The sequence below is a fragment of the Chrysemys picta genome, chromosome 11 (assembly GCF_011386835.1).
Source record: "Chrysemys picta bellii isolate R12L10 chromosome 11, ASM1138683v2, whole genome shotgun sequence".
In the NCBI taxonomy this organism is placed as follows: Eukaryota; Metazoa; Chordata; order Testudines; family Emydidae; genus Chrysemys; species Chrysemys picta.
Window position 1 is genome coordinate 43,444,454 of NC_088801.1, and position 13,009 is coordinate 43,457,462.

At 44.3% G+C, this 13,009-nt stretch overlaps 1 protein-coding gene across 1 annotated transcript; it reads right to left on the bottom strand.

The window, feature by feature from the left end:
* Nucleotides 1-1,268: 1,268 nt before the first annotated feature.
* IFT70B (intraflagellar transport 70B) lies at nt 1,269-4,774 on the bottom strand. Its single transcript, XM_005300461.5, has 2 exons — nt 4,720-4,774; nt 1,269-4,112 (listed from the first exon to the last, which is right to left on the bottom strand). Exon 2 carries the CDS (start codon nt 3,851-3,853, stop codon nt 1,850-1,852), a length of 2,004 nt encoding a protein of 667 aa, XP_005300518.1. The 5' UTR covers nt 3,854-4,112; nt 4,720-4,774; the 3' UTR covers nt 1,269-1,849.
* Nucleotides 4,775-13,009: the final 8,235 nt, after the last annotated feature.

Here is a 13,009-nt window from a genome sequence, read left to right on the forward strand (position 1 = left end):
CCTGCCATTCCTGATCAACCTTATAAAAATTGCACATTTTTGGGTGATAACTATCAGGTCCCTGGACCAAAAAAAGGACCACTGGACACAGCAGAACAAGGTGGAGAGTTAGAAAAGTTGATATATATAAGGGGGAGCTGTCACTCCATCTGGATTCTTGACCACACACTCTGTAAAACCAATAAACACTCTGGTCAAAAGATGCTCATCTCCTTTCTCTTGCCAGGTAAACCACTGCTTAGGAACTGGACTTTTTGAGCCAAGCATTCTTGAAACCCTCCTGCATAGGCAATGCAGTAGGAAGCTATCTAAGGTAACGGAGTGGGTTAAAGGTACAAATCTAGATCCTTTAAAAAGGTTAATCATCACATAGTGCAAAGGAGCGAACAGCTTTCAGGAAGACAATTGAACAGGGGCCAGTAGGGGGCTGGATTGCACAAAGATACCAAGGTAGGAACATATGTTTCAAAAGCCATAAGAGAAATATAAAGGAGATGAGCTGCCTGGAGCCAGTGGTAGTGAAGCTGCGAAAGAAAGGACTATGAGTAGGTAAATGAACAGCTTTCCTGAGAGTGTAGGAGGAGAAAACTGATTGAGGATTAGATTTTTTTCCACCCAAGTATAGGAGCAGTAAATCTCACATGAAATTGGTATTACATGCTTTTGAACACTGGGGATTCTGATATAAGTACCAATTTGTGCAGTGCTTACTAGAGGCTGGCAAATGCTGGGAGTACTACTGCCAAAAGATGGAGAGACAACATATCTAAACACACCAGGAAAGACCCTCAATGATGAGTTATTTCCACAGGTGCTACTTTGAACAAGCTAGTGTGTAACCTCTACTGATGAAGGCATATGGGGAGGTAGTAGAAAAGAGGGTGCTCCTAAGACCAACTCCTGAAGTTATATGCAATACATAACACATTATACTGGAAGGGAGCAATGCTAGCAACATAACATATGGAGAACTAACTATAACAGTAGGCCATAAGTATTAGGAATGAAGTGACCAATGTCTGAACCAACTCCTATTTATCATGGCCCAATTTACATTAGAATGTGCGAAATACCCTTCATGCCACTTTAATATAAGCCACAAAACCAGGAACATGTTCATCTTTAAGGTTATGGAAGGAAGAGAAGCAGAGTAAACTTGGCTCCCATTTCTCTACTCTACTACATGTACCTCACTACATTCTCAGTTCCTGAATTAGTCCTGTCACTTTCCCAAGCACAAGGGTAAAAATAACAGAAAACTCTGCTAATTTTTGTAGCCTCATTTTTTATTATAAAAATGATGTTTGTATTAGGAAATACAACCACTATAATATAAAATATATGAAAAGTGCAGTAGGAAAATCAAACAAAGAAAGCATTTCCCAAAAGAGGGAAATGACCATACATTAAAGAAATGGGTTTATACCAGATTTCCATTAAAGTCTAGTCACAAAACTGATAGGAGAAGGAAGAGAAATTCTTTCAAAGTGTCAACATACAGATGATAAAAGCTAGTTAATGTAGCTTCATATTAATAAAACCATATACACAGAAGAACCTCCACAACATTTCTATAATAAGGTTTGTGGTGGTAGTTATATCTTTAAAAAAACAAAACATGAAATATCACTGATGCATGAGGATATCGTTAGTCATTAAATATGTTAATTTTGTGCTAGTACACTATCTTCCATTAAATACAGCAAAACAGTAGAACAAATATATTTAAATATAATACATCAAAGAGAAAATACACTACTTTGGATAGCCAGAGTCAACATCAACAAAAGTGAAAATAAAACAAGAGAATTATAGTCCATCTCCATCTTGTATGGGAATGCCACAGCATTCACATATTCCACCCAATGACCTCATATATCAGTGCCCTCAACTGCCTGGCTTCATATGTAACTGTGTTTTTCCCACTGTGCATCCTCTCTTCTTCAAGTGGTTGCTCAATAACAGCGGGGATGTTCCGGCCATATAGTTCACACTGCTCTAGAAAATGCACACACTCTTGGATAACACTGTCACGCAGCATGATCATGTGCTTGGACATGTTCTCCAGCAAGGACAGGAAGCACCTTTTAGCATAATACCAAGTATCTGTGCCTAACTTTTTGTTATAAGGCTCCAAACTTTTAATTACCCTCGAGATGCCAAAGTCATAGTTTCCTTTGGCACAATAGAGTGTGCCGATCACTAGGTTAACGATGCAGAGGTGGTAGATCTTTTTATCAGGGTCGTCATAGGAGAGCTGCTCTTCTTCCTTCTCAATCTTCCTCATCAGCTCCTCTGCCTCTTCATTCTGACTGGTCATGATGTAGGAGACACAAAGGTTGGCTAGCACAATGGCACTGACTTGCAGGATGTTATCATAGTGCTTCTTGACAATGGGCTCATAGAAGCCAATGGCCTCTTTGTACTTGTTCTCCTGCATGAAGAGCACATGAGCCACATTCAGCTTCCACACCTCGTGTTCATTGCAGAACTCCACTGACTTGCGAAAGATCTTCTCCACCATAGTGTAATTCTCCATGTCCCAATATATCTTGGCCTGGGCCATCAAGATGGGCACATATTTCTCCAGAGTCTCATCATATTCATTAACTGCCTTCTTGACAGCCTCATCATCCCGGTTTTGCCTAGCTTCCTGCACCTGCTTAGTGAGCTTTCTCAGCTGCTCAGTCATTGTCCCTGCCAGATCATCTAGCTTGTGGAAGGCCTCTTCAGGAGCAGTTTGACATGTAATCATGGCATCCAGGAAGTTGTAAAGATAAGGTGAGAGTAGCTTGTAGGTCAGATGGGCATTCTCTGCCAACACATCGGCAGCCAGGTCATAGTATTGATGTTTACAGTACAGCAGCAACAAGTTCCCAAAGGTCTCTGGTGGGCAGGGGTTCTGTTGCAGAAGGAACTGCAATTTCTCAAACCCTTCAGTGGGACGGCTGTCCATGTTCATCAATGCTTGGTTGTGCAGGGTGACAGGGTCCAGCTCTTCCTCGGCCCGTGGTGGCATGTCTGTGAGTGCCTCCTGGGCTGCTTCCAAGTTGCGTAGCTGGTACTCGATGGCAGCTTTGAGATTGAAGGCCTCCACCAGGGCAGTGCGGTGCAGGAGCAGTGTGTTGCCCACGCTGCGGACGTCGATGCCCTCGGTGGTCATGCCCACACTGAGCTCGGGGTGCTGGTGGATGCCGCGCTCAATGATATCAGAGATGTGTTTGAGGGCAGGTGCATATTGCTTGGCTGCGTAGCAGCATAGCGCCATGTTGTAGGACAGCTCAGGGCAGTAGCCCAGCACCTGCATGGCACCCGCAAATTTGCCACAGGCCTCCTCGTGCCGCCCTTCCCGGTACAACAGGCAGCCTAGGTTGACCTCGGCATCTGGCAGCTCTGAGGGGTCTTCAGCGGCTCCAGGGCTGCTCTCCGCAGCAGAGGCCAGCACCTGCTCCACCAAGCTCTTGGCTGCAGAGAGGTCACCCTGCGCGTAGTGGGCAGCAGCCTGCAGGCGAAGGGCGCGTCCCTGGTAAGCAGGCACATCGAGCAGGGGGCTGGCGACCCGCAGGGCCTCGGGGTAGAGCCCGGCCTTGTAGAGGGCCTGGGCCTGGTAGAGCCGGTACTCGTCCAGCTCCGGGTGCAGCGCCCCCAGCTGCTCGTAGCACTCGGCCGCCGCCGCGAAGTCTTGCAGCTGGTAGTAGCAGTAGCCGAGCAGCGAGAGGCCGGCCCGGGAGCGGCAGCTATTCTGCAGCTCGCTGCCCAAGATCCCCACCGCCTCCGCGAACCTCCCGGCCCGGATCAGCCCGTAAATGGCCGCCGTGAATTCCCCGTCCGGGATCGGAGCTGCCCCGGCCATGCCCGCAGCTACCAGGCCCAGCGCGTCCCCCTGCCACCGCTACCAAGGCAACCGCTCCGCAGGAAACGGAAGTACCTGCTACTGCTAGCCAGACGGCGTCTCCTCCCCCCCCCCCTCGCTGCCACGGCAACAGGCCAGGCGGAAACGGAAATGCTCGGAGCTTGGAACTACCGGGATGATGCTACACCTATCACGGCGGCTGGTCTGTCGGACGCGGAAATGACGTGTTCTCCCGACTGGTGAGTGTGTCGCTTTACGTCTGCATTGAAATTGTTCTGTGAGCAAGGGCTAGGCCGCGAGCAGAGGAGACTACAGGTTCCAGGCGGCAATGCTTCCCGCCTGCCTCCGCTGACGGGCCGCAATGCATGCTGGGAATCGTAGTTTCTATGGGGGTCCGCTCCGCTAGTAGAATGGCGCGTAACTTGTAAATTGGGACGCTTGGGCCGTAGGCCAGACTCGGAGCGGAGCCGAACCTCAGCCCCACCACATTAGTGGGGGTGAGGGGAACCACGTGCCGCAGGTAGGGCCTGTGCCTGTGCCTGGCTGACCGCCCTTCTCCCGCCTGCCCCACAGGATGAGCCGCCACGCGCGGGAGGGGGCAGCACGCGGCCCTGCTGCCCCCTAACGAAGGACAGTAGCTGCTGCCTGTCCTGTCTCCAGCCTCTGGCCGGTAAACCCGCGGGTCCCGAGCGCCCATCCCAGCGGGGCCAGGCTCGCTTGGTAACGATAATGCCTGAGGCTGGTGCTGGCTGGTTCCTATTATAGTAGCCGGGAAACTGCCCACGAGCCACCCTCCAGCAGGGATCCAACCTGGGACTCTCAGCACTGACCCGCAGGCCAGGCCCTACCCTGACTCCTGAGCTCACCTTCCTTCGGCCGTGAGAAGCCGGAGGCCGTTATTTGGAAAGGAACTCTCGGAGGGCCGAGGGCTGCCACTAGGGGGCAACACGCTACCGCTTGTAGTCCAGCGCTTGCTGCGCTTTACTAAAGGGGAGGGGTGTTGTCCCCATTTGATTGAAGGGGAGACTGAGGTACATAGAGATGAATGTCCTGACTCCCAGCGGTTTTGATTTCTGCAAGACTGGCCAAATGTGACTCATGGAGGGTTATAGGGCAGGTTGATTGTGCTCCAGGAATAAAACCCCTATTGATTCATTCCTAATGCTTTAGCTATGTTGCCTTTTATGGAAAAGAAATAGTAAATTCCTCAACCAAAGACTTTCATGGTTTGACTGAAGTATGACTTTTCAATGGAATAATAGTGTAATAATAGGCACAAATCTAGACTGTTAATTAATCTCTGAATTAAGAGACTGTCCTACCCAAAAGTATGTGGTTTTCTTGGGTTTCATAGTAGATTAGAACGTATCTTTATAAACCTTTATTTTCTGGCATCTACAATTTACTGTTCCATACAGTAGACTAAATGAGGTACAGTGTGGCAAATATAGGGTTTATTCGCAACTGCTAAGCCATGTTATAAAATATTTTAAAATGAGTTCCACTTGCAGGCATTGGTGTGTAAAAACAGAAGTTAATAGACTTAAGATTTTTAAAATGAAACTTGCCACACAATTAACCACTATCACTTATGGTATTTTTTTGGAGAAAACCCACTATATGAGCTATTTAGATACATAAATAATCTATCATGTGGGGTCTTATTTTGTGATATATCAAAGTTTTTGTTGAAAAAAAGTTTAATTATGTCCCTCTGCTATTATCAACAGTATATTTTTGCTACAGCATAGTTCCGAATATAGCCATTGATGGGTACAGGAAAGGTGTCTGTCCAACACTTTTGTATATTTTTTTAATATAAAACTGTTCCAGAGAACTGGCTGCAGCCAGTTCAAGAGAAGCACATATTTTGCATTGACAGATGGAAGGTCCGGTCATTTTCAAATGAAATTAATACACAAATTACAGACCAAAATTGGCATGGACATCCAAGTACTGAATGCCCAACTTCATTCAGCCTTTGATGTGCACTTGGGGAATAGAGATTGGTGGTTTTCTTTTTTTCTTTTTTTTTGGGGGGGGGGGAGGGGAGGTGTTCATTAATGCTGTAATCTTTGTAGAGCAGTCAATATAGTGAAGTACTGTAGAATGCTAAAGGATTACCCTTTCATGGTCTTTGAAGTCTGTTCTAAATGATGATATTTTTAAAATTACATTTCTAAGTAAGAAAGTATGATCTTGATAAAGTTCAGGTTTCCAGCTCACACAACTGGTGGAATAAAAAAAATCGAAGGACCCACCTAACAAATGCTGTTGGTAGTTTGACCAGTTTGCTCTTGTAAAATAGGCACAATTTATTGCTAAAGACACTGGGGTCTTTCTAGATCCACAAAGGAAACTTAGCTGAGCATTGCAGACCTATCGTGAAGTGCCCTGCTGCCCAGTGGAATCCTCAGCCACAGGTTAGGTGCCCAGGCTCCCTATGCATTGCATAGGGAGAGTTGGGTATCTCAAAATGGGATTCACAGAAGCCAGCAAACTGGGCAGGAAGCTGCCTAAGATAGCCAGTAGAAAATGCCTAGGAGAGATGCAGGGCCGAGGCTTCCCTCTCCCTCATAAGGATCTAGGTGCTTAATTCTGGGCTGGAGGGAGATGATGATCTCTGCTCAGGATTCACAGCCGTGAACTGTCTCCTGAGTGCTTAAGCAAGGTCAACCCTTTCTCCAAAAAACAAAAACTGAGGAGGAGCCTCATTCTCCCCATGTGCGAGACTCTGGGTCAAATACACACCTGCTCTCTCTCTCTCATTTGGAGCAGTGCGGAGGTATGGGGTATTGTGAGGTCAATCTCTCTTCTACTGAAGCTGTTCCACTTGCATAAAATAATATTCATTGGGCTAGAGAGACAGTGAGAATGACTATGGACAGTGATTAGTGCATTCTCCTGGGAGATCCTGTTTCCAGCCCCTACGCCAGTGAATATTTAAGTATTCCATACAAAGCAGAACAGCTTCAACAGGAGAGATTCCCATTCCCAGAATACCTTAGAGTCCGGTAGTTAGGGCAGTGGATATAAGGTATGTGACCACCATCACTATGATCTGGGCAGTATCTTCGGTAGGTGTGCTCTTAGGCAGCCTCTGGCAATGGCTACTGGATCAGCGCAGGGAATGCCTAGTTTGAGGAGCTCTCCAGTGCCTTAGGGAACTTTGTGTGCCCACCGATGGAGATTTAGGTGCCAAGTGACTTTAGATGCCTATAGGGTTAGACGGCAGCTGAACAGAGGTTTTGAGGATCTATGTTTTTGGAGTTAGGCACTCAAGTCCTTTGTGGATCTAGTCCCATGGGTTGAATTCTCCGCTACACAGCTGCAACTGCTACTGACTTCAACAGGAATTGCACCCATCTACATAGCAGAATTCGGCCAGTAAAAAATGCCCGACAGCCTGGATAAATTTGTGCAGTTCTAAATACTGGAGCCTTTTCTCTAGTAGGTGGAAAAGTAAATGTCATGACTTCAGGTTGGATACAAATCAGTGGGGTTTTTTATTTATTTAAATTGGATTTTTTGTTTATTTAATTTTTTTTCTTTTTAAAAAAATAATAAAATGTCTGTTTAAATAATTTCTGTTTAAAATGCAATCTGAGTTTAATACAAAATATGTTAAATTACTTATACATAATACATTTAAATAAAATATAAACATGCTGAGCCCAGGAGTCACTATAAATAGTCTGAGTTAGAGTTAAAGACTGCTTTTTTTTTTTTTTAAATAAAGAATCTGGGGGGGAAATATTTAACTTTGAGGTCTAGCTTTATGGATATGGCATCATAGGAGATTAAGTAATTTAGGAGACTGTCTCATTTTCAAGAGACTTAGGCGTGTATAACCTTAAGCTCCAGGCACTTTTACTTAGGCATATTGAAAATTTTCCCAGACTGACCTGAAATAATCAGTTTAATTCACTGACTACACTTAATCCCTCTGTTTAATAAATCATTTAGTTGGAAACGTGGAACATGTTGCTAAGAGAAGTTTATGTACCCCAAACATGGAAGGTACTTTTGTTTAATAAAAATAAATTTTATCTGCACAAATCATGAGCAAAAAGTTAATTATCTAGGAAATAAGCCATATATTATTCACCTTTTTCTGACATACTAAAAGTGTACAATTAAGAAGAAGATGAAAATATTAAGCTATATAATTATAGTGTATCCTCCTAGGGCGCAAAAAGATGTACTGAATCTAGTGTTAAGGCTATTTAGTTGTAAATCAGTATGTTTTAATAGTTGTATCTACCAATAAGAATGCACTTTTCTTTAGAAAACTGAAGTATCAATGGAAAAGTTCATTTAAATAGATGATTTAAATCAAAGCTTTCCACTTGGTGATTTAAATTGCCTTGATTTAAATCTGTCCACCCTGACTCTTCCCCTCACCCACTTCTTGAAAAAGCCATGGGTTCTGCTACTTGAATGCACAGACGTCAGCAGAACCACATGATGCAAGGGGCGTCTTCACCTCTACTCTGCTGCCTGATGCTGCTGCTGGCCTGGTTCTTCCAGCTCCTCAAGTTGTGGCTGCACCTAAATTTAAAGGGTAGCCTGGAGTGTTTTGCACATGGAATAAGAAGTGGTACAATCTAAAACAACGCAGCAGGGCAATCCCTGTGGGATTTTTTTGTGGAGTGGAGAAGAGAAGATGAAGCCAAAAAGCATTTGAACAGCCTTTTTTTGCTCCCAGTGCTTTTTAGAATCCTGGAGCCCCACAGATACAGAAAGGAGATGGGTCTGTTGTAGTAATTGCATCTAGCAACCCTACCTCAATTGTGAGCGTAGTTGTAGGAAAGTGTGAAAGTTCATCAAATGTTAAAATCACCTATAACAATAAATATTGATAGAAAAAGATACAAAAGGGAGATGGGAAGACTGAATGAATTAATCCAAAGAAGTGGGTATGCTGATATCAGCCAACGATTTTGGTAAGATCATAACTGGTAAACAAAACGAGAATAGAATCAGAAATTAATGGACCAAAATCAGTGTGTCAGAAATTCTACCTAATTGGTAGACAAAATAATCAGGGGCTGTCATTCCATTCATTAGCTCCTTGAGGTCCTTGAAAAGGAGACTTTGGAGCAAATATGGCAGGAATCATAGGATTGGAAGAGACCTCAAGAGGTCTTCTAGTCCAGTCCTACCATGAGTGCAGGGGACTAAGTATTGTCTTGACCATCCCTGAAATGTTTGTCCAGCCTGCTCTTTAGAACCTCCAATGATGGAGATTCCACAACCTCCCTAGGCAGTTTATTACAGTGCTTAACTACCTTGTTAGGAAGTTTTTCCTAATGTCCAACCTAAACCTCCCTTGCTGCAATTTAAGCCCCTTGCTTCTTGTCCTTATCTCAGAGGTTAACAAGAAAATTTTTTCTTCCTCCTCCTTGTAACAACTTGAAAATTGTTATAACGCCCCCCCCTTCAGTCATCTCGTCTCCAGACTAAACAAATTCAAGTTTTTCAATCTTTCCTCATAGGTTGTGTTTTCTAGACCTTCAATCAGTTTTGTTGCTCTCCTCTGGACTTTCTCCACTTTGTCCACATCTTTCTTGAAATGTGGCTACCAGAACTGGACACAATACTCCAGTTGAGGCTATATCAGCACGGAGCAGAGCGGAAGAATTACTTCTCATGTCTTGCTCACAACACTCCTAATGCATCCCAGAATTATATTTGCTCTTTTTGCAAGAGTATTACACTGTTGACTCATATAATAGAATAGAAGGAGCAAACTTTACTATCATGGCTGCCATCCCCACTGTCTCCTGAGACCCCAGGATCCACCATAACAATACTGTTTGGCCTTCATTGTTCTGATCCTGAAAGGTGTCCTGATCAGACTGGGCCAGATAGAGGGAACTAATGACATTGCTACAGTGGCTTTGGCTAAGTCTAAAGTAAATCACACCTAGACTGTGAGACTTGGTTTCCTGACTCCCTCTCTTGTGTGTCTTTTTTTTCCTTTCCTACCTTATTTTTTTCTCTTTCCTAGCTTTCTCCTTTTGCCTTCTGTTTAATAACAGTCCGGGTTAGCTGGCCAACACTGCGGAGTTTGCAATGCTGGGTTGAGACTGCGACCAGTGAGGCAGATAAAAGCAGTGTCTTAATCAGTCTGAGGCTGGTACAAGTCGGTCAGGTCTCAGAGAAGCTGATAAAACCATTTGTTGTGCCCATGTTTCTCTAGCAGCAAGCTTCAAGTGAGAGTTGGCACCAAAGACAGAAGTTGCATCTTCTATCTTTGCTGTTATTTTCTGTCCCTTTTAATGCGTGTTTTGTCTTCACAGAAATGGGATCAGACTTCTCCAACAATTGCTTCAGACTATCTCAGCTAACTTCTCTTTTCCCTAAAAAGGGCAGTTAATACAGTCTGAAAGACTGTCAAATGGATTTTTCCCCGGATAAAGACTTTCTGCAGCTAAAGGGATTAAGATATATTGTTGAAAGCTTTACTTAATATTTCAAATGCTTTAACTCTTTCCTCCTTTTTCTGTATCTTGAATAAAAGGTTAAAGATTTCTAGTGGTGGTTGTTCCAATAAGAGTGAGCCAGCATAACATGACACAAAACCCAGACCACACCTAAATGTTTAATGTTGTAACAATAAATCAGGGTTTTATTAATATCTTGTCCCTTTTTGGGCCTGAGACATACCCTTTTCAACACAACAGAGCCCATAAATAGCAGGGCCTGAGATGAAGCAAGATATTTGTGTGTCATACAAGAATTTGATGGTAATTTCCAAAGCCCTTATTGAGCAAAATAAACATATTTTTAGAACTTTTAAAATTAATTTAAAAGACATGGGTTATAGAAATGGCTAAGTAGATGTACCATTTCTTCTTCTTCTTCTTCATCCCAAGAATTGCAAACCAAAGACCCTTACTAGTGTGAGTAATCCTTCCACCCGTAAACAGTCCCATTGAAGTCAGGCGCCGGATTCTGCATTTGGTCATAACAGTGTAAATTTGGAGCAACTCAATGAAATTAAGGATTGCTCCCATGAATAAGGTCTGCAGGTTTGTGTTTCAAAAAATGAAATTTTAACCCCTCAAAGATGTTTTTAGTGCTTCTACTCTTTCTGTGTGAATGAGTAATTAGTAGATGAGGCCCTGATAATTAGATAGGCCTCACTGAAAAAGAATGAAATTACAGGATAGCATTAAAGTGATTTATTAATAGTGAGACAAATAAAACCAATTTATCCATTTCAAAAACATGCTGTTTTTTAAAAGTTGAATCAGAATTCTTTGACAAAAACTAAAGCAAAACAATGAGGGAAATGGAATTACAATAGGAAACAGAAAGGACACTATTTCAGTCCCAAGTTATGCATTTTTACAGTACATAGACTCCATTTACTGTAGAAAAAAATACATTTTATATGTCTGTTCAAGTGTATAATGTGTCTCACACAGACGGATCGATTGTTTACAACAGTATTTCCCATAGAGTTGAAAGATGCAATGTCCAACATGCTCATAAACTAAAAATTAAATCCAAAAGGTTCATAATCCAAAACCGAGAAGGAAAAGGTAACAGGTAATATATAGAACGTATCCCAGAATTGTCAAATTCAATAGGACATCACTGATGATAACTTCTGGACCCTTTTATTTTAGCTAATTTACATCTTGTTCTGTTCATTGTTTGGTAGAACCAATCCAGATAATTTTAATATGTTCTTTGAGCAAGGCCAGTATCATTTTCTTACTTCCCATTTCCTGATACTCTGAGCACCTGAAGTGCCTTCTGTTAATTTTGTTCTGACAGATGTTTTATGTAATCATGAAACCTTAAAGCTAGTCCTAAAATTTTAATGAATACACAAAATATCTAGCTATACCTAGAAATTCCTTAATTTTACTAAAGACCAACTAACACATTCGGTATGTATACTGAAACGTTCTTATTTATATTAGCATGAACTAGTGAACTGTCTAAATCCTGCTAATTATTTTTTATATCAGGCACTGCTGGCTGCAGTTTTCAAAAGTGTTTTGTGAATACTGGTATTGGCTTTGTTGATAATTAGGCATGTTCATAAACATGCAGTGCACTAGAAGTAGGTTAAGAAGGTCACCAGGCCAGAAAATGCAGCTGCTTTTCCAGTGACAATGAATACCTGAGCTAAAATGGAATATACTCATCTATAGTATAATTTATCATTTCTTTATTTGATGGGCACAAATCCTACTAATCAACACATTCCAACTTTTGTAAATAACCTTGGGCCAGAGCCCAGATCCTGCTAAGCACCTCCTGGGAGGAATTAAGCATCCACAGCTCCCACTGACTTTAACATGAATTAAGGGTGTTCAGCACCTTGTTGTTATGGGCCACAAATACTTTATAGGCAAATCATAGTCTTTACTCTGGCAAAATTGTCATTGAAGATGGGGACAAATGACTGAGAACTCTCATTGCCTGGTGTGGCTACTGAGCTGTGGGTGGGTGTCTCCACAGGAAGGCTGGGGAATGGGCTGAGCAAGGCTATAGTAGCCTAAGTTCCCTGTAAGCTGCACGGCTGTGCAGCAGCCTATTTAGCACCGCTCAGGGAAACTGCTGTGGTCAGGGGAGAGGCGCCCATCCCCTGGCTCCAACCTAGCCCGGCCCCTAAGCTGCCGGGTGAGGGGCAGCCTGAACCCAGCCCCACCCAGACCTGGTGTGGCCGGGACGCCCCTCCTCCAGCCCCAACTCAGCCCCGGACCTGTTGCAGCCAGGGGAGGGGCGCCCCAGCCCCGCCAGGGAAAGGACCGGCCTGAACCCAGCCCTGGCTGAGAGTTGCCGCAGCCAGAGGAGGGGCGGCCCAAACCCAGCCCTGGCTGGGACCTGCTGTGGCTGGGGGAGGGATGGCCTGAATCCAGCCCTGGCCCGGACCTGCCGGGGGGAGGGGGTCCCTCTCCCAGCCCAAACCCAGACATGCCGCGGCTGGGGGAGGGGTGCCTATCCCACAGCCCCAGAGGTGCCATGGTGGGGAGACAAGCCCTTCCCCCCGCCCCCCTCCAGCCCAGGTGCTGCTCCAGGGAGAGAGAGCTGGGGGGAGTCCTCTTTCCCTGCTGTAGCCCCGGACCACCCTCCACCCCAAACCTCTCATCCCCAGCCCCACCCCCCACCTGGAGCCCTCACCCCCCCCAC

Excerpts from the sequence above, each read along its gene's own strand:
- IFT70B (XM_005300461.5), bottom strand. The coding sequence starts at position 3,853 with ATGGCCGGGGCAGCTCCGATCCCGGACGGGGAATTCACGGCGGCCATT.